This window comes from Neoarius graeffei, chromosome 2 (assembly GCF_027579695.1).
Source record: "Neoarius graeffei isolate fNeoGra1 chromosome 2, fNeoGra1.pri, whole genome shotgun sequence".
Taxonomy (NCBI): Eukaryota; Metazoa; Chordata; class Actinopteri; order Siluriformes; family Ariidae; genus Neoarius; species Neoarius graeffei.
Window position 1 is genome coordinate 27,623,932 of NC_083570.1, and position 27,859 is coordinate 27,651,790.

At 40.9% G+C, this 27,859-nt stretch overlaps 1 protein-coding gene across 3 annotated transcripts; it reads left to right on the forward strand.

The window, feature by feature from the left end:
• The first annotated feature begins 546 nt into the window (after positions 1 to 546).
• Positions 547 to 26,268, forward strand: LOC132872473 (peptidase M20 domain-containing protein 2-like). 3 transcript variants are annotated; one of them, XM_060907349.1, is made up of 8 exons: positions 547 to 589; positions 6,718 to 7,120; positions 9,469 to 9,617; positions 11,975 to 12,117; positions 12,234 to 12,388; positions 13,729 to 13,852; positions 23,300 to 23,407; positions 25,492 to 26,268. In XM_060907349.1, exons 2-8 carry the CDS (start codon positions 6,719 to 6,721, stop codon positions 25,698 to 25,700), a joined length of 1,290 nt encoding a protein of 429 aa, XP_060763332.1. In that variant the 5' UTR covers positions 547 to 589; position 6,718; the 3' UTR covers positions 25,701 to 26,268. The 3 variants fall into 3 exon arrangements, with proteins under 3 accessions (XP_060763332.1, XP_060763310.1, XP_060763321.1); XM_060907327.1 differs by lacking the exon at positions 547 to 589 and adding an exon at positions 4,936 to 4,985; XM_060907338.1 differs by lacking the exon at positions 547 to 589 and adding an exon at positions 5,050 to 5,207.
• The last annotated feature ends 1,591 nt before the right edge of the window (positions 26,269 to 27,859 follow it).

The following is a 27,859-nucleotide window of genomic DNA, read 5'->3' on the forward strand; positions in this document are numbered from 1 at the left end:
TAATCAGCACATTAAATATAAAAATAAATCTTATTTTTCCAATCCTGGTTCAATAACAACATAATTCTAGTTACCCAGCTACTCAATGATAATGGAATTCTGCTAAATTATTCTGAGTTCCTCCAAACATTTAGTGTTCCTGTTATCCCCAAAAGAGTTTGCCATTGTAATGGATGCCATTCCCTCTGGTATCCTAACTCTTCGAAGAGGGGCTGAAAAACGGTTTGTTTACCATCTCTGGATCCCACATTGACCTCGGTGGGTCATGTATGCTTCTCTGTTACATCCAAGAACAATAATCTCGATATTCACGCATTATTCCAGGGAGATATCACCACTGTTCCGTCTGTGGTTCAGTACTGGACTGGTCTTGTTGATGACCTGAACTGGAGCAGTGTGTGGAACCTCCCATACAGATACTTCCTTACAAACAAAGTAAGGGAGGTGTCTTTATCCTGCCACGCATTATATGCTTAAGTAGGAGAGATATTTGTGTGGACTGTTCATTGTGTGAGACGGACCCGGAAACAATAATGCACCTGTTCTAGCAATGTCCCTTTACCATCACGTTCTGGACAGAAATAACCTGGTATGTTACAGCCAAGCTTGACTCTGATTTTTCTCTGTGTTGGAAATATGTACTGTTTGGTTTCCATAACAACAAAAGCAAAAACCAGAAAGAGTTATATATAATAAACTTGTTGATCATTTTAGGAAAATACCATATTCATAAAGCCAAGTTTAGTTCAAAATCTTCATTTATAGGCTTCACAAAGGAAACTGAACAGTATATCAAAATCATCTCTGACTCTATAAACAAGAGAGCTACTAAAACTTTTCATTTGTGCTCATTATTTAATGTTTTTAATTTGAAAACTCCCCCAGGCTCTTGGTTTGTGTGTGTATTAATAACTGTATTTGTATTTTGTTGCTGTTATTTCCAATAAGGATTATAAAAAAAGTTCCCACTGAGCTCTTTTTTTTTATTGAAACAAAAGAATACAGTGCAACGACAAACTCACTACAATACATTACTCAAGTGCCCTTGACTGTTTATTTGCACCAATTTACGTGTGTATGTATGTATGTATGTATATATGAGTGTTTAGCCTACATCCAGTTCTTATCTAGAGTGTTTTATACTGTTTATATTGTCTGAGTGTTTAGTCTTTGTCTAGTTCTTATCTAGTGTTTACACTGTTTATTTATACTGTTTATATTGTTTGTCTGAGTGTTTAGTCTATGTCTAGTTCTTATCTAGAGTGTTTATATTGTTTGTTTTTTCAATTATTCTATTTTTATTTATTGCATTGCCTGTTTGCACCGTGGGTCAGAGAGGACTGAAATTTCATCTGTGCTCTATGTTGAGCATGTATAGCATATTTGACAAAGTGGACTTGACTTATCAATTCTATCAAAATCCCCCCTCCTCTAATGAGTGGATTAAAGGTATGTAAGATAAATAAAATAAATAAAAGAAAACAAATATAACAAGGGGTTAGCACAACTGATATTACAATATAAGTGAGCATAAGTTCTTATGTTCCCACTGAGCTCATCAGAGTGAAGCCATCTGGCCGCCATCTTACCACACCCCATCGGCTTCACTCTCCCTGTGTCCGAAATCGCTTACTCGTTCACTACTCCCTATATAGGGACTTACTATATACCCTCCCTGTGTCCGAGATCACTCACTCGTTCCCTACGCCCTATATAGGGAATTACTATATGGAGACCTATACAGTGAGCTCATTGGTAAAATGAAAAAACGCTTTCGGACACTTGTCCGTCGCGCTGGTATTTACGTCATTACTGTCGCACAATTAAAACGTACAAGATCAGGCGGCATTGAGATTTCAAAATAATAAATACATGCATGTATTTTTGCGATAAATACAGATTACACTGAGCTTATTTCCCACATTAATCAATACAAAGTACCTGCATCTTTCAGTTCTTTTAAAGCAAGAACTTTAATCTTCTTTGCCGCTGCCTTTTATTAAATCAAATTTGAGACCTTTGATTTCTTTCAGCGCGACCGCAATGCATGATGGGATATATTGCTTTGGTTAGTGACCATCGGTTGTACACTACTTTTCGTGATGCATTGTGGGATACTTTGAGTGCACTATATAAAGTGTAATCCTCACCTAGTTTCGGACAGCACTACAAAATGGCGTCCCCACTATCTAGTGCCCTATATGGTGAGTAGGGAGCGATTTCGGACACAAGGCCTGTCTTTGCACGGGAAGGAAAAAACTTCCGGTCTTTGTCGTTCTCCGAAAAAAGGGAAAGTGAAAATGCAAACAAAAATGCAAGTGATAGTGGAAAATTGTATGTAGAGAAAATGAAAAAGATTACGTAAAGAAAAAAATCGCGGCAAACAAACTCGAAAACAGGAATTACGTCAGTCATACACTGCACTAATCTGGTTCCCACTGAGCTCGTCAGAGTGAAGCCATTTGGCCGCCATCTTACCACACCTCATTGGCTTATGCGTTAAACCGTCATATCTGATCAAATTCTCCCCAAGAAAGGTATTTTCCTGAATCCCCCCTTCTTCACTACTTTTATTTTCTCCACTTTACTCACATTCCTTACATATCTTTATATCACTCCCCTTCACTGTTATTGTTTTTTTTCTTTTCTGGTCCAGTCTCTGATCACTTTTTTTGAACGGCTGTTTTACTACTATAATTATTTCAACGGAGATTAAGTTTTTCTCTTGTATATAGTTTATCTATCTATCTATCTATCTATCTATCTATCTATCTATCTATCTATCTATTATTATACCAACACAAAGGCTGTACAATACTTCCTTTCTATTTAGGACAGTTGTTGAAACAGGATTATTTTCTCATGTTATTTGCCATTTTCACTTCATTCTCATGTCTTAACAATATTTATTGGTCACATTGGTCGCAAGCTGCATAAATTATGTGACAGTGAATGATCAATAAATACTGTTAAGACATGACTGTGAGAATGAAGTGAAAATGGCAAATAACATGAGAAAATAATCCCGTTTCAACGACTGTCCTAAATCTAAAGGAAGTGTTGTATAGCCTTTGTGTTGGTTAAATAAATAGATAGATAGGTAGAAGAAATATATCAAAGAGAAAGGTAGATTGTATAAGAGAAACTGAAATGTCCATTGAATATAATTATAGTAGTAAAAGAGATGTTCAAAAAAGATCAGAGACTGGACTGGAAAAGAAAAAAACAACAGTGAAGCGGGACGCTATAGAGATATGTAAGGAATGGGGGTAAAGTTGAGAAAATAAGAGGAGCCAATGAAAGGGGAAAAAAGTCAGGAGATACTTTTCTTGGGGCAAATCGGATCAGATACAATGGTTTAACACAGGGGTTTTCAAAGTGTGGGAGAGTCAGCCCCCCTCAGAGAGCAAATAAACAACCGCGCCCCCCCTTACAATTTTTGTTGTTGCTAATGTTCCATTCGTATTTTTAAAAAATGGTTGTTGTACACATTATTTTTTTCTTTTTCACATTTTAAACATCTGTGCTTTTTAAAACATCTTGTTTTACACATTTTAAACATCTCATAGCATCGTTAGCTAGCACCTCTTGGCAGACAACACACTGTAGCAGTGGAGCATCTTCAGATCCAGTCCATGAAAATCCAAACTTTAAATAATCGTGGTCATACTTCCTTCTTTTTCCAGTCCCCCAGGATTTCGCGGGCCTTTTTTGTGATTGTTGCGGGCTAAAATGTCTGTTGCGGGGGTTTTCCAAAAAAAATTGCGATGAAAGTTGCGGTGTTTTTTAGGTTTTTGTTACGATTACATTGCGGGAGGAAGTGAAAGTTGCGAGAAATTGTTGCGATTTTCTCTTTTTGTGATTAAAATTGAGTGATATGTTAAATATTAAGTTATTACTGTAAAACTATTGATTAAAAAAAACAAAGGCACTGAGAAATGGTCCTATAAACAACTTTACCAATATAAAAGATTACCAGGACTACAAAAATGCAGAAAAATAGGCTTTACTTATCCAAATGCACCTGTTGGTTCAAAAGTTAAAGTGCATAGAACCTCACAGCACAACATGAAGTTACCTTAAAATATAATATAAATGCCTCAGCTTTCATATAAGAAAAAAACTATTAATACTAGTACTGTGTGCAGGCAGTCTCTCCTGAAGACTAAATTAAACAATAATTATAAACTAATAAAATAAATGGCTCAGGCTTCATAGAAGAAAAAAAAACAATTTGAACAGAATCTCACAGTATGATGCTGAAGCTGCCTAAACAATGGAAAATAAAATACCATTTTGGCAAAAATGTTGGCATCCATTAATTTCTTGTATTAAGTAAAAAAAATAAATAAAGTGCACACAGTCCTTCACTGTAAACATAACACACTTTCAGTGTTGCCAGATACTGCTGACGTTTTCCAGTCCAAAATATGTTCAAAACCCGCCAAAATGCACTTGAAACCTCCCAATCTGGCAACACTGCACGCATGCTGCTTCTCTTGAACACACGGAAGTAAGGCGGAAGGTAGTTTGTCGACGTCACCTCAAGACGACGCCAATGATTGGTCAAATTTGCGGGAAAGTTGCGGTGATTGGATATAATTGCAACACCGCCCTGAATTCGCGGGGATTGGTTGAATTTGCGCTGAAGTTGCAAATCGCAACATCCTGGAGGCTCTGTTTCTTTGCTTGGCCCAGACTTTGTCTCCTCACTCACTGTAGCTTTAGGTACTAAAAATCGATCCATTTTGTCTCTCACGTTGCGCCCCCCCTGAAGAATTCTGGCGCCCCCCCAGGGGGGGCGCGCCCCACACTTTGAAAAGCCCTGGTTTAACACAAGCCAAATACATGCTATGGGAGTGGTAAGATGGCGGTCAGACGGCTTCACTCTGTGCAGCGGGGAATTGACTATGAGCTCTCCAGAGTTTATATAGAGCTCAGTGCTGGTTCCTCCTTCACATTACAGAAAACAGCTCACGTGACAGGTAGGGAAAAGCGTGTGGGAGTTAAGTGCTGACTTGTCAGATTTTTTTTATGAGCAGTGACACCTTTATCTCTGCTAAAGTCTGCTTTAAGTTTTTTTTTTAAGCTCATAAAGTCATAAGAGAGAGCACTAAGACACTGAGCTTGTGTCTCATTCAAGGGAGTAACTTTGATTTTGACATTGGTGGGGACACAAAAGTGATCCAAGGCAGAGCTTCCGAAAGGTGTTTTTTTTTCCCATTAGCAATCATAATTTCATGTCATGCAGATCTTATAGGTTAATGGTTAGGGAGTTGGTCTTTGGATCCCAGGGTTGCAGGTTCAAATCCCAACCTTACCTCTCCCTACATCTCCATCCATGGCTGAAGTGCAAGGCACCTAACCCAACGTTGCTCCAGGGACTGTAACCAATACCCTGTACCAAAATAGTAACAGTAAGTCGCTTCGGATAAAAGCGTCAGCTAAATGTAATGTAACTTTCATGTAATGAAAGTCAAGGAGGCAACTTCAGAGTTCTCAGCTTTACTCATGCAGGATGTTAAGGGCTGCAAAAGTGCAACATACTGTCAATTAACATACATCAAGAACATTGAAACACATAACTGTAACATGCAAGTACACAAATTAAATGTAAATGTGTTGGTTACTGATACTCAAACACAAGCAAATTAGTTTATACTGGTTGCTCCTATTTGAAAGAACCAAACATGCTGCAGTTACCAATATTTGTCTGTAGGTGGCAGTAAAGGACCATAGAGTTGTTGTATCTAGCCTAGCCTAGTAGCAGTGTTGCCAGATGCTGCTGACGTTTTCCAGCCCAAAATATGTTCAAAACCCTCCAAAATGCACTTGAAACCGCTCAATCCGGCAACACTGCCTAGTAGTAGTAGAAAGAGGTCTCTGTAAAACGGTGAACGCAGTAGATTCTGAAATGCAAGTCGCACATCTGCATGGCCATGCAGTAGCCTACATCGAACTACTTACATTCTGTAAAGCCATTAGGTCTATAAATTTAATATTCATTCATTGAGGATATTATCTAACACCAAGTTACATTGCTCCAGCATTCCTTTTCTCTGCAGCTATGCAGTAGCCTAGCTCTGATGCATCCTGTCATGTTGCTAAACCTGCCTAAGGAGCCGCAGCAATACTTTTATGACGGGTTTCCATACATCAAAAGGATTTTGTTGAGTTTTTAAAGCTCGACGGAAACCTTGCACTTACATTCTTGACTTTGAAGAAGAATGAACGAATGTCTCGTTTCTTGGGAGGGGGGCCGTCATCCATGATACTCAAGTCAGCATGCGAGTCGTAGCGCAAGCATGCATGGACATCGAAGTCCAGCTTAATTTGTAGGCTGACGGAGAGTAGGGGGTGCGTGGGGTAGGTCAGGTGTGTACGTGTGAGATTCGGGGGGTTGATGGGTGGGTAGTCATGGCTGCTGTGGGAAGTGTGCTGCTTTTACAGCAGATGGAGTGACAGCTGGGATAGCCAACCATGTAAGTTAGCGAGAAACAGGTAGCTAATCAGAGAATGATATCTACATTAGAGGGGGGATTATTAGCAGTGTCATACATTTAACCCTTTGTGTGCCATATAATCATTGCTTAGGTTAGGACATCGGTTTTATTGATCGTGATTACACAGTAGCGGCTGAATATTGGTAGGGACACGTCCCTAGCGTCCCTACCCAAAATTATGCCCTAGGTCTCATTTCTTGGTGCATTGTTACAGAATGGCTGAAAAACTCCAAGCACTGAAGCAACAGGTTTGCTGTTCCATTGACGAAGCCAAGAACAAACTCCATCGATTAGGAGACGCAATATGGAGTCACCCAGAACTGGCGTATGAGGAAAGACAAGCCCATGACACTCTGGTCCACTTTTTCACACAGGAGACAGGGTGGACCGTGGAGGCACACTATAAACTCGGAACAGCTTTTCGGGCCACGTGGGGACCTGTGGGTGGAGCAGATAGTGGGTCTGGGGTTAATGTGGGCTTCCTGTGTGAGTATGATGCTCTGCCTGGTATCGGCCACGCGTGCGGCCACAACCTGATCGCAGAGAGCGGAGCTGCAGCAGCAGTGGGCCTGAAGGCGGCGCTGGAGAGCAGGGAGGCGTGGCCTGTGCCAATCAAGGTGTGTCAATCAAGCCTAGATGTGATTTGTTCCCGTTCAAGAATTTTTTTATGCAAATTTTTGGGGTTAGGTTACAAAGATTTGCAAAAAAAAAAAAATTACTGAAGGCTATTATTTAAAACAAATTGTTCAGGTTTTCTGAGACCCGATGATAGAAACCCCAGTGTAACTATTATCTGGAAGGAAAATATATAGAGCGGCTGCTACAATTATCGACACTTTTGGCCATTGCAAAATTAGAAAACACTTTCAATACGTAAATTGTGCATGAATAATTACTCAAACTTCCACTGGAAAAAAAAATGAGTTGATTCCCTATTACTTAACGTATTAGATCATGTGACACCATTCCACAAGTATTGACACCTTTGTCTACAGTTATCGATACCGTTCCACAGTTATCGACACCCAGATCTCATCTAATCTCATCTCATTATCTCTAGCTGCTTTATCCTGTTCTACAGGGTCGCCAGCAAGCTGGAGCCTTTCCCAGCTGACTACGGGCGAAAGGCGGGGTACACCCTGGACAAGTCGCCAGGTCATCACAGAGCTGACACATAGACACAGACAACCATTCACACTCACATTCACACCTACGGTCAATTTAGAGTCACCAGTTAACCTAACCCGCATGTCTTTGGACTGTGGGGGAAACTGGAGCACCCGGAGGAAACCCATGCGGACACGGGGAGAACATGCAAACTCCACACAGAAAGGCCCTCGTCAGCCACGGGGCTCGAACCTGGACCTTCTTGCTGTGAGGCGACAGCGTGAACCACTACACCGCCTAATGTGTAACCTGTTTCAGAAAATCTTTTTGTTCCACTTTCTACCCACTTTAAGTATTTTCATAGATCACATTTTGTTAATCATTCATTGTTGTTTGTATTAATTTCTAGTTTTGTAGTTTACCAATAAATGTCAACAGGCCACTGACATTGTAACCACATGAAAATCAAGGTCAAAGGTCGCATGTCATTCCTCAAACCAAAACTGTAGGTACCTTGTTGTCAATCTAAGTCATCCTAAACTTGTTCTGTTCTACTTTGGTACATTTTTATAGTGTTAAAATAGATCTCTTAAATCTAAATATTTCAAGCATGCATTTTTTTTATACACTAGGAATTTAATTCTGGTCTAATTCTATTTATTGCAGTAGGATTCCAAATACTGTATAAGCATTCCATTCTGTTATGGATCAGAAAAAAATTATTATAAATCACAGCACTTTTATTTTTTAAAGTACTTCATCTATTTCAACAATGTTGTACAAAGATCGAGTCATAACAGTTGTAAATGTCATTTAGTTCCACGAGGTGTCGATAATGGTGGACACCGGTGAAAATGATCACTATTATCGACACCTCACGCGACCGCGACTTCTCAAACGCGCATTTAGATACAAAATGACGACTGTCAAATGACAGGGTAAGAAACAAAGTAGGTTTTGACAAGGAGCTCATGAAATATCGATGAATTTGATCAGTAAAAACATGTCCATTATCTTTCCACCATGCTTACCTGCGATGATAACGTCCGGGTTTTCCTCAAATTGCTGATCGTGTTGAAAAAAATTCCATCTCAGGTAATGAGCTGTGTCATCAGACGACAAGATCGAAGGGTGAGGGGGATCTTCTGGTTGATTAATTAACCAATAATAATTGTTGTAACTGAAACTCACCTTTTGTAAAATCTGAAAAGGTGTCGATAATTGTAGCTGCAAGAAACAAACAAAAAAAAGATGTTTTGTATACAAAAACTGTCATATAAGTGTATAAAACTATTAGATATATAACAAATGTCATATGTAAATGGCAGCATTGACTAGCATACCAATGTATATAATACATTTGAAATAAATTTCAAATTAAAGGAAAAACTAACAATGCGCCTTGATAAGGGGTTAGACAGCTTCAGTGCACTTTGCCACAGATAATACAAGTCTCCAGAACTGTACTGGAGTAATGAATGCCATTTTGCCACACACAACTTGCTGTCTAACACATCACTCCAAAATCTACCATCGGTGTTCAATTCAAAGTAAAGCTCATGGCATATGATTCAGCAAATGATTCCATACACCCTCGTGCCTTGTGGATGGGGGTGGGGTCATCCTGAATCAGACCACTCCCATTAGGATAGAAACGTTTCATCATAGGTTAAAGGTGATCAATCAGGAGAAAAATATTCATTTGCAGTGAAACACATTTTATTTTCCTTTAATTTGTCACTCATGTATACGGACTGATGTCATTGATTTAATATGCAGTTCATTAAGATCATGCACTGAGCTATAATGTTCAAATGTCTAGTTTAAGGAATGTCTGATGAATTGTCTGAATTATTAGATAACTGTGTTGGGGACTCCTGCAGAAGAGAATGGAGGTGGGAAGGTGGACTTACTGCGAGAAGGAGGCTTTGAGGGTCTGGATGTTGTGTTTATGGCTCATCCCTCACAGGAGGACGCGGTCTACATCCCAAACGTGGCAGCACATGAGTAATTCAATATTGCACATCTCATCTCATTATCTCAAGCCGCTTTATCCTTCTACAGGGTCGCAGGCAAGCTGGAGCCTTTCCCAGCTGACTACGGGCGAAAGGCGGGGTACACCCTGGACAAGTCGCCAGGTCATCACAGGGCTGACACAGACAACCATTCACACTCACATTCACACCTACGGTCAATTTAGAGTCACCAGTTAACCTAACCTGCATGTCTTTGGACTGTGGGGGAAACCGGAGCACCCGGAGGAAACCCACGCGGACACGGGGAGAACATGCAAACTCCACACAGAAAGGCCCTCGCCGGCCCCGGGGCTCGAACCCAGGACCTTCTTGCTGTGAGGCGACAGCGCTAACCACTACACCACCGTGCCGCCCAATATTGCACGAGAGTCCAAAATTATTCCACCAAGAAAAATGTTTTCCCTGTGCACTTCATTATTATGCAATGATGATTATTTCAACTGTCATCCACAATGTCAAGTTGACAGTGTTCTCCTTTTATACTGTATATGCATGTGTGTGTGTGTGTTAGGCATGTGTCAGTGACTTTTACTTTGGAGCAGAATGTCCTGGATATCCATGAGACTGAATCTTTTCAGCGGCAGAGCTCTACATTCGTAGATCATACTTCGTCAAATAAAACCTCCTTTGGTATACATAGATCAACATCTCTCTCTCTCTCTCTCTCTCTCTCTCTCTCTCTCTCTCTCTCTCTCACACACACACACACAATGTTAGAGATGCAGAAATGTCTCATTTATGACACTAATTTAGATATTCACTCACCTAATGGAGTTAAATTTGATTAAAATGTAGCGATATCCATATGTATTTCCATAACACAAATATATTCATTATGTTTTGCGTACAGTTGTAGTCAGAAGTTTACATACAGTGACATGAATGTCATGGCAACATTTGGGCTTTCAGTAATTTCATTTCTGTGGCAGAATCATTGTACAGCATACATCTTTAATTTAAAAAAAACAAAAAACACTAGAATTTAGTGCACAAGTTTTAATTTTCTTTGGATGCCTGTTGAGGCAGCACGCCGGTTCAGTGGTTAGTGTTGCCTCACAGCAAGAAGTTTCTGGGGAGCTTGCATGGAGTTCTGTACAAAAATATGCAGATTAGGTCAACTGGTTCCTCTAAATTGCTCACAGGAGTCAATGTGATTGTGAATGGCTGTTTGTCTCCGTCTTAGCCCTGTGATTAGACTGGCCTGAAGTCAGTTGGAATTGGCTGCAGCTTCCCCGGCAACCCTAATGGATAATTGGTGTAGATAATGGATAAAATATTGTTTGTTGGCAGGTGATATGTTCACAACTCAAGCCATATTAATTTCCAATCTAATATGATGGTGAGAAACTGCTGTCTGACAAAATCTCACATTAGATCTTGGTCATGATCATGTCTATGCATTGACTGTAGATAATCTAACACTTGTTAAAGCTAGATGGCCTTTCGATTTCATAAAATTGGTGAAATTTGGTTCCCTCTGAAATTTTGGTAGTTGTGATGTATGTTAATTTCTGTAATATCTCAAAAAAACCCAGGCCATTCTGTGGCTGGGAAGTTATTTAATTTGAGGGGATTCCGTAGCAAATAATATGCATGAAATAGCTGGCTTCACGCAGTCAAGCAGACAGAGAAAGTCCGTGTGCGCATGCGCAGGTTTACCTTCTTCTGGGTTTTACAGCAGCTGGCATCCACAGTGTTGCATTACTGCCATCTACAGGTTTACCTTTGACCGTGCACCAGCCGTTACATCATTCTGTCGCTAAACGAACAGCTGATCACACAGAGGTGCTCGCTGACTGCCAATATTTATTAGTTTGGTCCTGCGTTTCCTTTCCTTCACAACATCTTTTCTTCTCACTTTCCGTTACTGTAGTCGGTTTTTCATGTTTCATTCATACACTCTCATCCTCCATTTTTCTCTCCTGTTTCAAATTTATATCCCACAATGCCTTGCGCGAACGGGGAAAGCCCACCACGTGATGCATGAAGTAGTATCTTGAATTGGGTCATGGTGACGCAGGAAAAAATAGTGGAGAATTTAGGGCCACATGGCCCTAAATTCATTAAGTGTTCTATTTTTAAAAAAACTAATAAAATTGGAAGTCTGTGATTCGAATTCAGTAGCTTTCGGTCCACTAAGCAAAAATAATTGGGTGTCGGGGAAAATTCTTTCTATGACCTACACTTGAAAAATCTGAAAGGCAGTCTACCTTTAAAGCTTCTCTGACTGAGGAGATACACACTCCTGATTACCTGTGGCTCATAGCAGGAATAATTGTTGTGTTAATACTATATTACTTCGCTGTTTTATATCTTTTTGTTGTGCAGGGTTGTAGTGAAGTACCATGGACATGCATCTCATGCATCAGCGTATCCCTGGGAAGGTGTAAATGCTCTAGACGCAGCCGTCATGGCCTACTGTAACATGTCTGTACTCCGGCAGCAGCTCAGACCTGATTGGAGAGTCCATGGTGAATTTGCATCCTTAGCCTTATAATTGGAAAGAGTGACGCATAGATTGACAGAAAAATACACAAGACATTATATACAGAACAGTGAGAAGCTGAGTTATGTTTGCCTTGCTCAGGTATAATAAGGCATGGAGGTGTGAAACCCAACATCATCCCTGACTACACTGAGCTGCAGTATTACTTGCGCACCCCTTCACACCGAGACCTGCCCAACATCCAAGCCAAAGCTGAGGCCTGTTTTCAAGCTGCTGCCCTGGCCACAGGATGCAGGGTTAGTGAACTGTAAATACCTTATTCACTATGTTTTGTTCAGAAACTGAAATCCCTTGCACTGGGGACCACATGTAAATTTTTATCTATAGATCTGGAGTAGTATCATATGTCAGGAGCAAAATACAATAGGGTGTGCTCATCTCATCTCATTATCTCTAGCTGCTTTATCCTGTTCTACAGGGTCGCAGGCAAGCTGGAGCCTATCCCAGCTGACTACGGGCGAAAGGCGGGGTACACCCTGGACAAGTCGCCAGGTCATCACAGGGCTGACACATAGACACAGACAACCATTCACACTCACATTCACACCTACGGTCAATTTAGAGTCACCAGTTAACCTAACCTGCATGTCTTTGGACTGTGGGGGAAACCGGAGCACCCGGAGGAAACCCACGCGGACACGGGGAGAACATGCAAACTCCACACAGAAAGGCCCTCGGCGGCCACGGGGCTCGAACCCGGACCTTCTTGCTGTGAGGCAACAGCGCTAACCACTACAGCACCGTGCCGCCTAGATTGAAAATAAAAAGTTCAATTTATATAGTGCATTTCTAACACTCAAGGTTGCTTTACAATTAGGAAAAAGAAAAGGAGTCCACCAAAAAAGGATCAGGATGTAATTCCAATGGTGTAGCTACCCACAGTCCCACCAAAAGGCATACAAAGATAAATCCCACACCGCCTGCACAGGTGCTGCGACGCTGCTGGGCAACATCGCTTGGAACACCACGCCATGGATCCACGAAATGAGCACAGAAGCACCGCTTCACAGAGCACTGGACAACCCTGACATTAAAAGAGCAACGAACTCACTGCAGTCCATAGCGAGGAGCACAGGCATCACCCACGGCAGACCAAGGCCTGAAGGAAACCGACACACAAAACTGGGTCCAGAGCCACAACCAGCGGACAAAACATGAACCCCCCCCCCCCCCCCCCCCCCCAAATATCAAACTATACAAACACAAAAAGAAAAGGCTCCGGTGAGATGCAGCGGCCAAAATGTGCACAGCATACTCTCAACCAGAAACGATGTCTTAGATCTTAGTATAGAAACAATACCTGAGACATACATTAATATAAACCTGTGAGTAGCCTTGCAGCCATAACTACTGTCAGAAAATTAATCAACACCGTCTAACCAATCAGAGCGAAAATGAATTCAACTGTGCTGTTGTAGAAACAAAAATATACCACTTGTTTCATTATTTTCAAAGATGCCTTAAAGACACCTTTATTTCACAATGTTAATCTCATGTCAAATTGAACATAACCGTTGGCATGCATGAGTAATATGTTCTTTAAAAGATAAATTAAACCAAGCCTCGCTTCTTACAGGTTGAGCTTCTGTTGGCAAAAAACAAGTTTTATGACATCCTGAGGAACCGCACTTTGGAAGGCCTGTATGAGGAGAATGGGAAAGCTCTTGGCATGAAGTTCATTACTGTTGAGGATTCTTCTGGTAAATAAATAAGCTTGCATGCTAACGAGGGGTGAAATGGTGTTTCAACTGTGCTATTTAATAACATGACTTTGATATATCCCAGTATCTACTAACAACATCCCAAATTTTGGGAGAAGTTACCTCCTCTGGGAGAATCTCTTTTCCAGCTAACCTGCTGAGTTACTGATCTATGCAAATGTTATTCCCATGTTAGTATTCTTTTGCCATTTCCAATGTCGTCTTCCCACCTCCTTCACCTAGTTGTATCTCATGAGAATCCCAGTGTCTCAGATCCCCTTGTGATGTGTTTACTGGTCTCTGCCCTTTTCCCTTACATGCTCAGAGCACTGTGAAATCATACTATTCCAATCCATTAAAAAGTTATGTGCAATAAACTGGAATGACGGTGGGGGGGAGTATTGAATATAGTAAAGCTGCTTTTACACAGGCAACGGGAAGTTGTGCCCACTTTCCTTTGTGTTAACATGCTCACTCTATCAGGAGTGAAGCAGAGAAAAAAAAGAAAAAGAAAGCACAACTTTATGGTAAACACAAAAGTGCACATGTGCAAATGAATAATCAGAAGCTTGTTTGTAACTTGCTTTATTGTCCTCTTGCTGCTTGTTTGTTTAAACGTTCAGTGATTCGGCGGTCAATCGGCTCATTGCGGCCCGATTTCCCCATAATCCAACTAGGTATCTGCATCTCCCCACAACCGGATGAGAGTAAGAACATCATCTTTTGTCCAGTTATCGCTGTGATTGGCTTGGGAATCACTTGACTCCATTGTTTAGAGGTGGAGAAGTTTGACAAGGAAAAGCACTCGAGAATAACTGACCATTGAATTTGCTGTAAAGTGGTCTTGTCTGGATGATAAATGACCCAGATGAATTCTACCGTGCATGCGTAAGCCTTCCTGCTCGCCACCAATTGTGTTTAGACAGTAAACGGGAACAAGTTTCAGCACCTTGTAAAGTGGAGCAAGTTGCACCCATTGATGTCAAATTCCTTCCATCCATCCATTATCTGTAACCGCTTATCCTGTCCAGGGTCACGGGCAAGCTGGAGCCTATCCCAGCTGACTATAGGCGAGAGGCGGGGTACACCCTGGACAAGTCACCAGGTCATCGCAAGGCTGAGACATAGAGACAAACAACCATTCATGCTCACATTCACACCTACGGTCAATTTAGAGCCACCAATTAACCTAACCTGCATGTCTTTGGACTGTGGGGAAACTGGAGCACCCGGAGGAAGCTCACGTAGACACGGGGAGAATGTGCAAACTCCACACAGGAAGGCCCCCGTCGGCCACTGGGTTCAAACCCAGAACCTTCTTGCTGTGAGGCAACCGTGTTAGCCACTACACCACTGTGCCACCTGATGTCAAATTGTTCTGGAATAAACTGTGTTTAGATAGGCAGTTGCACCGAGGCACCTTGTTCTAGCGCAAGTGCCTGTGTAAAAGCAGCTTAAGCAACCCAGCTTAGTGCACTGATTAGTTCTCTGGCCTGTGCGAATTAGAATTGGCTGGGTTAGTGCACGTTGGTAGGTTAGTACTTCCAGTCTTTGAAAAGGGGGAATCCACCTCTGAACGCAAGTAAACAAATCATTTGGCACCAAACTGTCATACAAGAAACATCTCATGATGTGCAGAGGCAAAAGCTCTCCCAAGACTTTCACAATAAGATTGTTGAGCAGCATAGCAATGGCACTGGTTACTGGCAGATTTCTCAACTCCTACAGTGCCTTGCAAAAGTATTCATACCCCTTGAACTTTTTCACATTTTTCCACCTTACAACCACGAACTTAAGTTTTTTTATTGAGATTTTATGTGCTAGACCAACACAGAGTAGCACATAATTGTGAAGTGAAACAAAAATGATAAATGGTCTTCAAAATTTTAAACAAATAAAAATCTGAAAAATGTGGTGTGCGTTAGTATTCAGCCCCCTGTCCTCTGATACCTCTAAATACAATCCAGTGCAATCAATTGTCTTCAGAAGTCATCTAATTAGTTAATAGAGTCCTACTGTGTGTAATTTACTCTCCGCATAAATACACTTGTTCTGTGAAGGCCTCAGTGGTTTGTTAAAGAACACTGAAGAACAAACAGCATCATGAAGACCAAAGAACTCACCAGACAGGTCAGGGATAAAGTTCTGGAGAAGTTTAAAGCAGGGTTAGGTTATAAAAAAATATCCCAAGCGCTGAAAATCTCAAGAAGCACTGTTCAATCCATCATTCAAAAATGGAAAAAGTATGGCACAACTGCAAACCTACCAAGACATGGCCGTCCACCTAAACTGACAGAGCGAGCAAGGAGAGCACTGGTCCAAGGGAGTAACTTTGATTTTGACATTGGTGGGGACACAAAAGTGATCCAAGGCAGAGCTTCTGAAAGGTGTTTTTTTTTTCCATTAGCAATCATAATTTCATGTCATGCAGATCTTATAGGTTAATGGTTAGGGAGTTGGTCTTTGGATCCCAGGGTTGCAGGTTCAAATCCCACCCTTACATCTCCATCCATGGCTGAAGTGCTCTTGAGCAAGGCACCTAACCCAACGTTGCTCCAGGGACTGTAACCAATACCCTGTACCAAAATAGTAACAGTAAGTCGCTTCGGATAAAAGCGTCAGCTAAATGTAATGTAACATCATGTAATGAAAGTCAAGGAGGCAACTTCAGAGTTCTCAGCTTTACTCATGCAGGATGTTAAGGGCTGCAAAAGTGCAACATACTGTCAATTAACATACATCAAGAACATTGAAACACATAACTGTAACATGTAAGTACACATAAATGAAATTAATCTGATGATTTATTACTTTTACACCACACAATTCCTAATTTGTGTTTAAGCAGTCATTCTGTCTCTTCCACAGAAATACATGAAAATAAGAATTAAAAACTTTAAGCATTTTTAGCATTAAATATTGTTTATTTTTTATTCAATATCTGTATTGTTTGACATTGGGGGGGGGGTGTCTCAAAATTCACTGACTGCCTTATTGAGACACTCATAAATAGGTGCTACTGGTGGCATTTTCTATTCTGTAATAAGCTCAAATTTAGGTAAAATGATATTTGGATATATAATTTAGTAGTTGCCTGTTATAGCATGATTATGATTACATTAGTATTGCATTTGTAGTATACCCCCCATTTTTTTGTCTTTTTGTTGCCTTTTTTGTTGTCTGTCATTTTCCATATTATGTCTTTTTGTTGCCTGTTTCTGTGTTCATAACGTGTGTTATGATTTTCACTGCAGATGTGCTTGTGACTTCTATGTTCATGCTGCAGTTACCAATATTCGTCTGTAGGTGGCAGTAAAGGACCATGGATTTGTTGTATCTAGTAGAGGTCTGCGCAGGACAGAATTTTCAGTCCCGCTCCCGCAAAGAATTATAATTTTCAGTCCCGCTCCCGCCCGCAAATCCCGCATGATGCAGACGTTCGCGTTATTTCTCACGAAAGTTCTTGTCATTGGCTTGGGGAATTAAACATGCTGAGCTTAGCTGAGCTCTCCACTGACCGATCCTTCACCTAGCGCACGTAGCGAGGGTGCATGTTGCCAGGCGGCATGCGCAGCTGAGGCTTTACAGAGATACCCAACACTCCTACCAACATCTACAGTGGATATTAACAATATTGTACATTGCACATAGCTTATATGTCACTCCTCACATTTACATTCTACACTCTTAGAAAATAAAGGCCATTATGGTACCTTTAGGGGTACATTGGCTTGTCACTGGGGCAGTACCCTCTAAGGTACTTCTTTGTACCCTTTATGTACTGCTTGGGAACATATATAAGTACCTTTTTGGCCCTAAAAAGGTACACATAGTGACCTTGAAGTCCAATAATGAGCCCTAGGGGGTACATCAACGTAGGTTGTACCTTGGGGGACAGAAATGGACTCCTACTGTACCCCTATTTCTGACAGTGTAGGAAATACAAGTAGGCCTATAAGAAATTAATATAATTTAAAGACACAGCGTGATGGTGCCCCGCCCCCTACTTTGAGTGGATTTGAGCATAAATATCTACAGCTCACAACACTTATCACAACAAGCAAAGGGCAGCTGATTTACCTATGCGTCGTACACGAGTGAGAACGACTTCCAAATGTCTGATTTCAGGACTCTTGACTTTTTAACGGTAAATGTACCTCTTTTACTTCCGAAGCACTGTGAGCTTCACTAGAGGAGCTCTGCTCTTCTGCCATGATCGGAGATCTCAAACACGGAAGAGCGGAAAGGAATCGGAAACGTACGCGAGATTAGACCACATCCGGAAATTTAGGCATCTTAAAATGTTTTTATTAATGCCAAATAAAGTATCCAGCACAAATTATATATGATAGACATAAATGAATCATTTATAAATTTTATTTTAAACACGTTTTTAGTTAGCGGGACTGCAGCTTATCACCTCTCCCGCCCGCTCCCGCATTGTGCACTCCCCCTCCCACCCGCGCCCGCAATGAGCTTTCAAAATTTGTCCCGCACCGCACTGCTTTGCATCGGGTCCCACGGGAGTGCAGGGCTCTAGTATCTAGCCTAGCCTAGTAGTAGTAGAAAAAGGTCTCTGTAAAACGGTGAACGCAGCAGACTCAGCAGCTGTCACGCTGTTGATTCTGAAATGCAAGTCGCACATCTGCATGGCCATGCAGTAGCCTACATCTGACTACTTACATTCTGTAAAACCATTAGGTCTATAAATTTAACATTCATTCATCGAGGATATTATCTAATACCAAGTTACATTGTTCCAGCATTCCTTTTCTCTGCAGCTATGCAGTAGCCTAGCTCTGATGCGTCCTGTCATGTTGCTAAACCTGCCTAAGGAGCCGCAGCAATACTTTTATGAAGGGTTTCCATACATCAAAAGGATTTTGTTGAGTTTTTAAAGCTCGACGGAAACCCTGCACTTACATTCTTGACTTTGAAGAAGAATGAATGAATGTCTCGTTTCTTGGGAGGAGGGCCGTCATCCATGATACTCAAGTCAGCATGCGAGTCGTAGCGCAAGCATGCATGGACATCGAAGTCCAGCTTAATTTGTAGGCTGACGGAGAGTGGGGGGTGCGTGGGGTAGGTCAGGTACACACCTGACCTACCCCACGCACCCCCCACTCTCCGTCAGTGTGAGATTCGTGTGAGATTCGGGGGGTTGATGGGCGGGTAGTCACGGCTGCTGTGGGAAGTGTGCTGCTGTTACAGCAGATGGAGTGACAGCTGGGATAGCCAACCATGTAAGTTAGCGAGAAACAGGTAGCTAATCAGAGAATGATATCTACGTTAGAGGGGGGATTATTAGCAGTGTCATACATTTAACCCTTTGTGTACCATATAATCATTGCTCAGGTTAGGACATCGGTTTTATTGATCGTGATTACACAGTAGCGGCTGAATATTGGTAGGGACACGTCCCTAGCGTCCCTACCCAAAATTACGCCCTAGCACTGGTCAGAGAAGTAGCCAAGAGGCCCATGATCACTCTGGAGGCGCTGCAGAAATCCACAGCTCAGGTGGGAGAATCTGTGCACAGGACAACTATAAGTTGTACACTACACAAATCTGGCCTTTTTGGAAGAGTGGCAAGAAGAAAGCCATTGTTGAAAGACAGGCATAAGAAATGTAGGGGACACAGCAAACATGTGGAAGAAGGTGCTTTGGTCAGATGAGACCAAAGTTGAACTTTTTGGCCTAAATGCAAAGCGCTATGTGTGGTGGAAAACTAACACTGCTCATCACCCTGCACACACCATCCCCACTGTGAAACATGGTGGTGGCAGCATCATGCTATGGGGATGCTTTTCTTCAGCAGGGACAGGGAAGCTGGTCAGAGTTGATGGGAAGATGGATGGAGCTAAATACAGGGCAGTCCTGGAAGAAAACCTGTTGGAGGCTACAAAAGACTTGAGACTGGGAAGGAGATTCACCTTCCAGCAAGACACTGACCCTAAACATACAGCCAGAGCTACAATGGAATGGTTTACATCAAAGAATATTCATGTGTTAGAATGGCCCAGTCAAAGTCCAGACCTAAATTCTATTGAGCATCTCTGGCAAGACTTGAAAATTGCTGTTCACAGATGCTCTCCATCCGATCTGGCTGAGCTTGAGCTATTTTGCAAAGAAGAATGGGCAAAAATGTCAGTGTCTAGATGTGCAAAGCTGGTAGAGACATACCACAAAAGACTTGCAGCTGTAATTGCAGCAAAAGGTGGCTCTACAAAGTATTCATGCGGGGGGCTGAATACTAATGCACATCACATTTTTCAGATTTTTATTTGTTTAAAATTTTGAAGACCATTTATCATTTTCGTTTCACTTCACAATTATGTGCTACTCTGTGTTGGTCTGTCACATAAAATCTCAATAAAAAAACTTTTAAGTTCGTGGTTGTAAGGTGGAAAAATGTGAAAAAGTTCAAGGGGTATGAATACTTTTGCAAGGCACTGTAAGTGTTCCCATAAGCACCATCATGACCTTTGTCTGCAAGTGGAAGTTACATCATTCAAACCTCAACCAGCCAAGCATGGGAGCATCTCACAAGATTTCCAACTGGGCAATCAGAACATTAGTCAGAAGACTTGCCGAGGACCACTTATAAGGAGATCTAGAAAGAGCCGGAAGCAGTGGGTATTTGTTACAGAGAAAACAATAGGCAATGCACTCCACAGCTGTGGTCTCCATTCTCGATCTCCCCAGAGGACTCCATTACTGAAGAAAAGGTATGTTGAAGCTGGTTGGAAGTTTTCTACAGAATATTTGGAGATGCCTGTAGATTACGGGGAGAATGTAGTTTGCCGAGACAAGACAAAAAAATTAATAAACTTTTCAAAGTACTGTTTGGCTCTGCATACGGCCCTAAAATATCATGTCATACTTACAATAAATTTCAAAGGTGGAAGCATCATGGTGTAGGGTTGTTTCTTTTCTCATGGTACCAGCAGAATCCAAAGAGGAATCTGTTGCCATCCATTAGGATGATGAGGATGAAACACTGGTGGACTTTCCAGCAGGACAACAATCCAAAATATACTGTAAATGAGACTCTCATTTGGTCCCTAGGAAGGATGAAAATAAAGGTGTTGGTATGGCCCAGTCAATCGCCACACTTAAGATCAAGAGAAAATTTGTATAATGAACTGAAGATCATGATTCACTATTTCATTTAATAACTGTTTGTGTAGAAGAATGAGCCAGAATCCAACCTAAACAGCGGGAGAGATTAGTTTCGTCATACAGGAAGAATCTTGAAGCTGTCTTTGCAAACCAAGGCTTCTCCGCCAAATTTTAAATAAATCTCAGTAAACGTGTTCAATACCTTTTTATCTGTGTCATTCCACTTTATTGCATACATTTTTTTTATGGATTGGAATATTACACTTTCTTTTTCTGTGGTTTATTTTGTTACTACCGTGGGGGGAAATAAGGCCGGACCGACGGACATTTACCCATAATTTTCGCATTTGTCCGTCTTTGTTTCAAAAGCATCGGACTGGATGGCCGATTCAAAAATAATTTTAATGTGTCCATCTGGATTTCAAAAGCATCAAACCGGATGGTCCATGAAATATTGTAAAGATATTGGTCTAATTTTCTTCCAAATGTTACACTGGGTATAACATTTGGAAGACATATATCATGTCGTAACACAGCCTGTGAAATGGGGGGCCCCCGCATGCGTGACTTTAAAAATTCATAACTCTGCTACTGATGGTCCTAGCTGCGCCAAAATTTACAGTCACGTCCCTCTCCCCGAGCCCTTTCGAACCAGCACAGCCACAGCCTGCTATGGACATAGCTCAACCTGCTATTCACTCCCGAAACCCCCATGCTCAAACCAGCCTTTAAAAGTTCATAACTCGGCCACCAATGGTTCTAGCCGCCAAACCTCACATGCGCATCCCTCTCTCTGAGACCTTTCAAATGAGCCCAGGCTCGGCCCGATCCGACGTCAGGAGCGAGCGCGGATTGCGGAAAGTTTAAGCACGAGCCCTGATCCAGCCACTCGCGCGCAGGGATTTAAAAATTCATAACTCGGCCACCGAAGGTCCGAGCCCCACCAAAAATTTACAAGCACGTCCCTCTCCCCAAGTGGTGCACTAAAGATAATAATAGTAATACACTCAGTATTCACTTGTTTTTTTTTGCATAATGCAGTTAAACTAGTGTTTTAGGGTTGATGATGTCTGATTGATCCAGTCAGTTGATTTAAGAGTTCAGTTTCCATGAAACTTTGCAGTACAGTATTATGTGCTAAACTGTCAATCAGTGATTATTATGTGCATTTTTTATTCATAATAAAAATGACTGACAGTCATAGTCATATGCTCTGTAGGATGTAGATTTATATTTTAATAGAGTTTTTATTTTATTCTATTTTCTAAGTTCTAGTCCAACAGATTTTAGTCTGAATACCAAATGACCATGTCTAGTTTTGAGTCACTTTAAAAGTCATTTTGTTACAAAGTTACTTGGAATCTCGTACTCAAAATTTTAACTGTATTATGTAAGAAGAGTTGTATTGTTAATTACTAAATTTCTTATCGATTTATTATAAACGTAGTATAAAAATAGTCATTGTTGATAATGTTTCATGAGTGCTATTATGAAACATTGTTATAGACTATTTTTATACTATGAATTGTGTATTGGTTAGGAAAGGTGCAAGTTACTTTTAAGGCCATGTTTTGTCTATATATGAGTACCAGTAAGTTGTAATCAACTGGGACATCCTTGCCCCCCATACTTTATTTCTAGAAATGGAACTGACCTGTGTGTACAGTACTACTGTTTTCTTGGATATAACTTTAAGCATGAATCTTGAATCTTCTGACATTTTCTTGTAAATTCTATTCAATTTGTAGTGTAATTAGCAACTAATGTCTCGTGTAATTTGGCCTTTGAAGATCACAAAAATGTGCCTGGAAATAGCTGAGAAGCAATCTCCAGGCATCTAAAGACCTTCAGCTTCCAGGGCCTTAAGGTGGGCCCCAGACCCCTGGCTGCATTGTTCCAAGCCTTTGGCCCGTCATTTGAACATGCTGAAATTTGGACAGACAGAGAACATTTCAGACTTGTCTGTCCTGTGACAGTCTGCTTAAGATTCCTTATTTACCACACTGTCCATGAAGCCATCTTCTGCACTTGGAGTGTAGAAGAAGCTCATTCATGCAAATCCCAGTCTTTCTCCCCTTCAATAGCTTCTTCATTCTGCTGGCTTTGTGTCCTCCCCATTTCATCATCCTCTCTAACCCACATAACACTATACCTACGTCCCTTCACTGGGAGGCTGCTCATGTTGATACCATTATTATAGATAAATGTTAGAGCAAAATATGAGCACTGAACTGTGTATTGGTTAGGAAAGGTGCAAGTTACTTTTAAGGCCATGTTTTGTCCAAGACGTGCCAAGTTTATGATTTCAATCCCATCCATATTCAGGCTCTACAGATTTCGGGAATGTGACTCATGCTGTTCCAGGGATTCACTCTTATTTCTACATTGGATCTGAGGCGCTGAATCACACTGCAGAATATACAGCTGCCTCTGGTAAGTCTGAGAAATGGCGTCCTCTGTCAGTGATATTCCACACTCAACACAGTGTATTCCCTAATGCTTGGTATCCATCAATACTGTCCTGCATTTAGGGTAGAACAACCCCGAGCAACAAAAAGTTTGAAGATAACTGCTGTAGATCATCTAAAAGATGCACATAGATTGTTGTGAAGTACATTTTATCCATGTCTCTTGAAAAGCTCTTCTGATCTAGTTTGTTCAAATTGATTGTTCATTTCTAGACCTGCTATTCCTGCTACCAAGAAACAACTGAGAGCTTCATTTCTTCTGAACTTTTCGAAAATTATTTTTACTTTGTTTAATATAGATTTAAGTGTCAATTATTGAGGGTTGATCTTTCGAAGTTTCAGGTACTATTTTGTTCCATGGCATTATACCCTGAAGAAAAAAGATCCAATACCATTTTGGAATTACTGCCTATTAAACAAGATAGAACTAAGATAAGATATTCCCTTATTGATCCCCATGACGGGAAATTTCAGGTGTTGCAGCAGCTCAAGTACATAATAAAATAGATAAATGCAGACTAATTAAAAAAAAAAAGATTAAAATATAATCTAATAAAAATAGAACTAAATAATTGCTCACAAGAAGACACTAACAAGAACTAGACCGGACAATTCCCCGGGGGAAATTGTGAGAGGATGCAGTGCGCGAAGCAATTCGGTCACGCATGTTTGCTGGCTGTGAATGTGTGACCTGCTATGAAGCTACAATGCCATGATTTGTGTGTGTGCTTGAGACAGCAAACCCCCCCCCGCTCCCTCACTGGCCCCAGTCGGCATGGCGACGGGCCTGAGCAGGAGCGTGAAGACACAAGATTTTGTCAGTTTTCTGCTGTTTTTTGCTCAGGAGCAGGCCTTGAACAACGACAAATAACTCATAAATGAAAGCAGCTATTCACAAAATTCTTTCACAGTGAGCGCTAGAAGGGTCTCCTGAATACACTGATGTAGTTTTTTGTCTGTAGTGTTAAAAATGAGGACACTAGAGCGAGTTAAAAATGAGTGACTTTTCTGTCACGTTTATAATGGGTGTCAATGAGGCTTCTCGGCTGCACTCTCCTCAGTTTGAGGCTTCTCATTCAAAAACTGTAAATCCTATCGTTTAGGTAGACACATTGTGTGAATCAGGACAAGTTTTACTACTACTTTTGAGAAATTTATGTCTGTAGAGTGAAATTTGTGGCTGAAACCACAGTTTAAGCGAGAAAGTTTGAGCTATTTTTTCAAGCTCTCTACACTCTAACTAAACGAGCTCCACTGGTGTGTAACGCAATAGACACCCATTCAAAAGCCGGATTTTCTCCCGGAACCCAGATGGCGTTTGAGCCGGGACTGATCCGAAAGTGTAGAACCTAGCAGAAAAGTTGAATGCCAGATCCACAGAGGAGAAGTTTTCCTACGTTTTAGAGTTTGAATCACGTCTCTAGGTGAAAGCATGCCAGAGCAGCGGATGTTTGAAAAAGTGCTTTTTTTTCAATTAATTCCATAGAAATGAATGGGTTTTTTTGGGCGATTTTTTCGCGACTATGTCGCGAAAAAATCGTATTCTGTAGAGAAAAGTAATAGCATAGCGAGTCCGATCGAGCCGCACGTTTTGATATATTGTTTGTCTGTGTGCGACGTACGGTTATTGAGTTATTCGAAATCGAAATTTGCATAGGAATAATAAATATAAGAAAAAGAAGAAGAGGAAGAAGAAGAAACACATAGAAGAACAATAGTTGCAGTGTTTTAGTTGCAGCACTGCATCCTAATTGATGGTGGCACTACATCTACTAGTGGTGTAGAGCCATATAAAGTGACACAATGAAATGAGGTAACGGTAGTGAAGTGAGGTAAGTGGAACTGTAACAAAAATAGTGCAACATGTGATAAGGTACATGAAAATAGTGCAGATAAGAGTGGAGGGGAAAAAAACCTGAAACTAAAGAGACCAGACCAAAGAAAAAGTCTGTTTCAAGTTGGGAATTTGATGTCAACTGAATGCCATTTTCTGGTCTTTATGAAATACAAAACCACCTTTTGTTCATTTTAACTTGATTTCATTTGCAGGTGCAGATGAAGCTCAGTTTTATACACTCCGTACTGCCAAAGCTTTGGCCATGACTGCACTGGATGTTATCTTCAGTCCAGGAGTGCTAGACAAAGTCAGACAGGAGTTTAAAGAGGCCAAGATGATGGAGGAGAAAGGACTGAAACTGCAACAGGTGAAACACAGGGAAGCGGAGACCAGCAAGAAATATGAAATAGCCACAGTATAGACAGTTTAAAGGCTTAATACCTATAGGTTATAAAGCATTACCACTCTGTCCTTTTATGCTGTATCCTGTAGTTTCTTTGGTCTCTGTCCTGTAGCTTGCAGAAAATGAGGTGAACATCCATCACTTTACGTAATATATAGGTACTATAGGTAACGCTTTAAAACACAGAACTGCATTTTGTTTGTTTTTTGGAAGTAGAAGTTTAAACTGCCACATTCTTTTGAGTGCGATATACAATACTCAGTACACATTTTCCATTTCAAAATTCCATACTCAAATTTCTAGACCTCACAGCACGTTTTTCAGACCATATTTGATGCCACAGTACCAGTGTTTATTATTTAAATGAATGACTTCAAAATCCAACTGTTAATACGTATGTTACATTGTGAGTATGTAAGCTAGTATGTTGCTAAATAATTGCCAGAAGCAAGCAAGCCATTACTGAGATTATATTCTTTCATCGAGGCTAAAATATTTAGTGATTCCCTGTGGTAAGGTTCTGTAGCTCATACAAATCAATTAAAACCAAACCCAGACAAGTTCAATGCACAGCATTTTATTCAAGCTGTAATGCTAAAACAGTGCAGTTATTCTGTTTTTGCCATGTAAATATAAAAAACTAAAGTGATACCTTCTACCTGTAACAGGAAGGATGTTTATTTTGATGAGTTGTAACTCATTAAAAGAAAAGGGAATGGAAATCCACTGACTTTGCTTCATTGAATATTAGATGGAGTAAAACTATTATAAGCACTAACACACTGTTCAACAAAGAGCTAAGTAAAATCAAATAACATTCATAGAATGCATTTTGAAAACTTTTCACAGAACTGAGAATAAATGTGAACTTACTGGTCACTAAAAGTTTAGAATTCTCCCCCTTGTCTTTTTATGTCTATCCTTCTGTAGTAAGCACAGGAAGGATGTTTATTTTGATGAGTTGTAACTCATTAAAAGAAAAGGGAATGGAAATCCACTGACTTTGCTTCATTGAATATTAGATGAAGTAAAACTCCATCTCATACAGATGTGGACAAGTTTGTTGTTACCTTTCCACGAAAAAAAACAAAAACACCCACAGTGATCTCTGTAATAACTTGAAACTGACAAAACTCAATGGCATCCATCATTGTTTATTCCATATTTAACACAAATCAGACTTTGTTTGATTCAACTAAATATTTTACAATCACAAAACAAATGAAAATGGCACGGACAAAAATTATGGTACCCTTAACTTAATATTTTGTTGCACAACCTTTCACAGTTACTGCTAACAAGCGATCTCTGGAGCGGTCAGCAAGAGTTCTGCATCTGCCAACAGGTAGTTTAGCCCACTCTTCCTGAGCAAACTGCTCTAGCTGTCTCAGGTTTGAAGGGTGCCTTATCCACACTTCATGTTTCAGCTCTTTCCAGAGATGTTCGATAGGGTTCAGATCAGAGCTCAGAGAAGGCCACTTCAGAATAGTCCAATGTTTTGTTGGAGGACCTATGACCTGCAACTGAGACAGAGCTTTCTGATACTGGGCAGTATGTTTCACTCCAGAGTGCCTTGATAGTCTTGAGATTTCATTGTGCCCTGCACAGATTCAAGGCAATCAGTGCCAGACACAGCAAAGCAGCCCCAAATCATAACCAAGCCTCATCCATGTTTCATAGGTATGGTGTTCTTTTCTTTGAAGGCTTTGGTTTTTTTCCTTCTGTGGCCATAGAGCTGGTGTGACTTGCCAATAAGCTTCGGTTTTGTCTCATCTGTCCAAAGGATGTGCTCCTAGAAGCATTGAAGAACAACTTTATTTAAATCACACATATGTACACTTAAGCACAGTGAAATTCCTTCTCTGCATTTAACCCATCTGAAGCAGTGAACATGCATGTGAGCAATGAGCGTGCACACACACCCAGCAGTGGGCAGCCATGCTACAGTACCCAGGGAGCAGTTGGGGGTTAGGTGCCTTTCTCAAGGGTACTTCAGCCCAAGGCCGTCCATGTTAAAGGAACAGTCCACCGTACTTCCATAATGAAATATGCTCTTATCTGAATTGAGACGAGCTGCTCCGTACCTCTCCGAGCTTTGCGCGACCTCCCAGTCAGTCAGACGCAGTTAGACGCGCTGTCACTCCTGTTAGCAATGTAGCTAGGCTCAGTATGGCCAA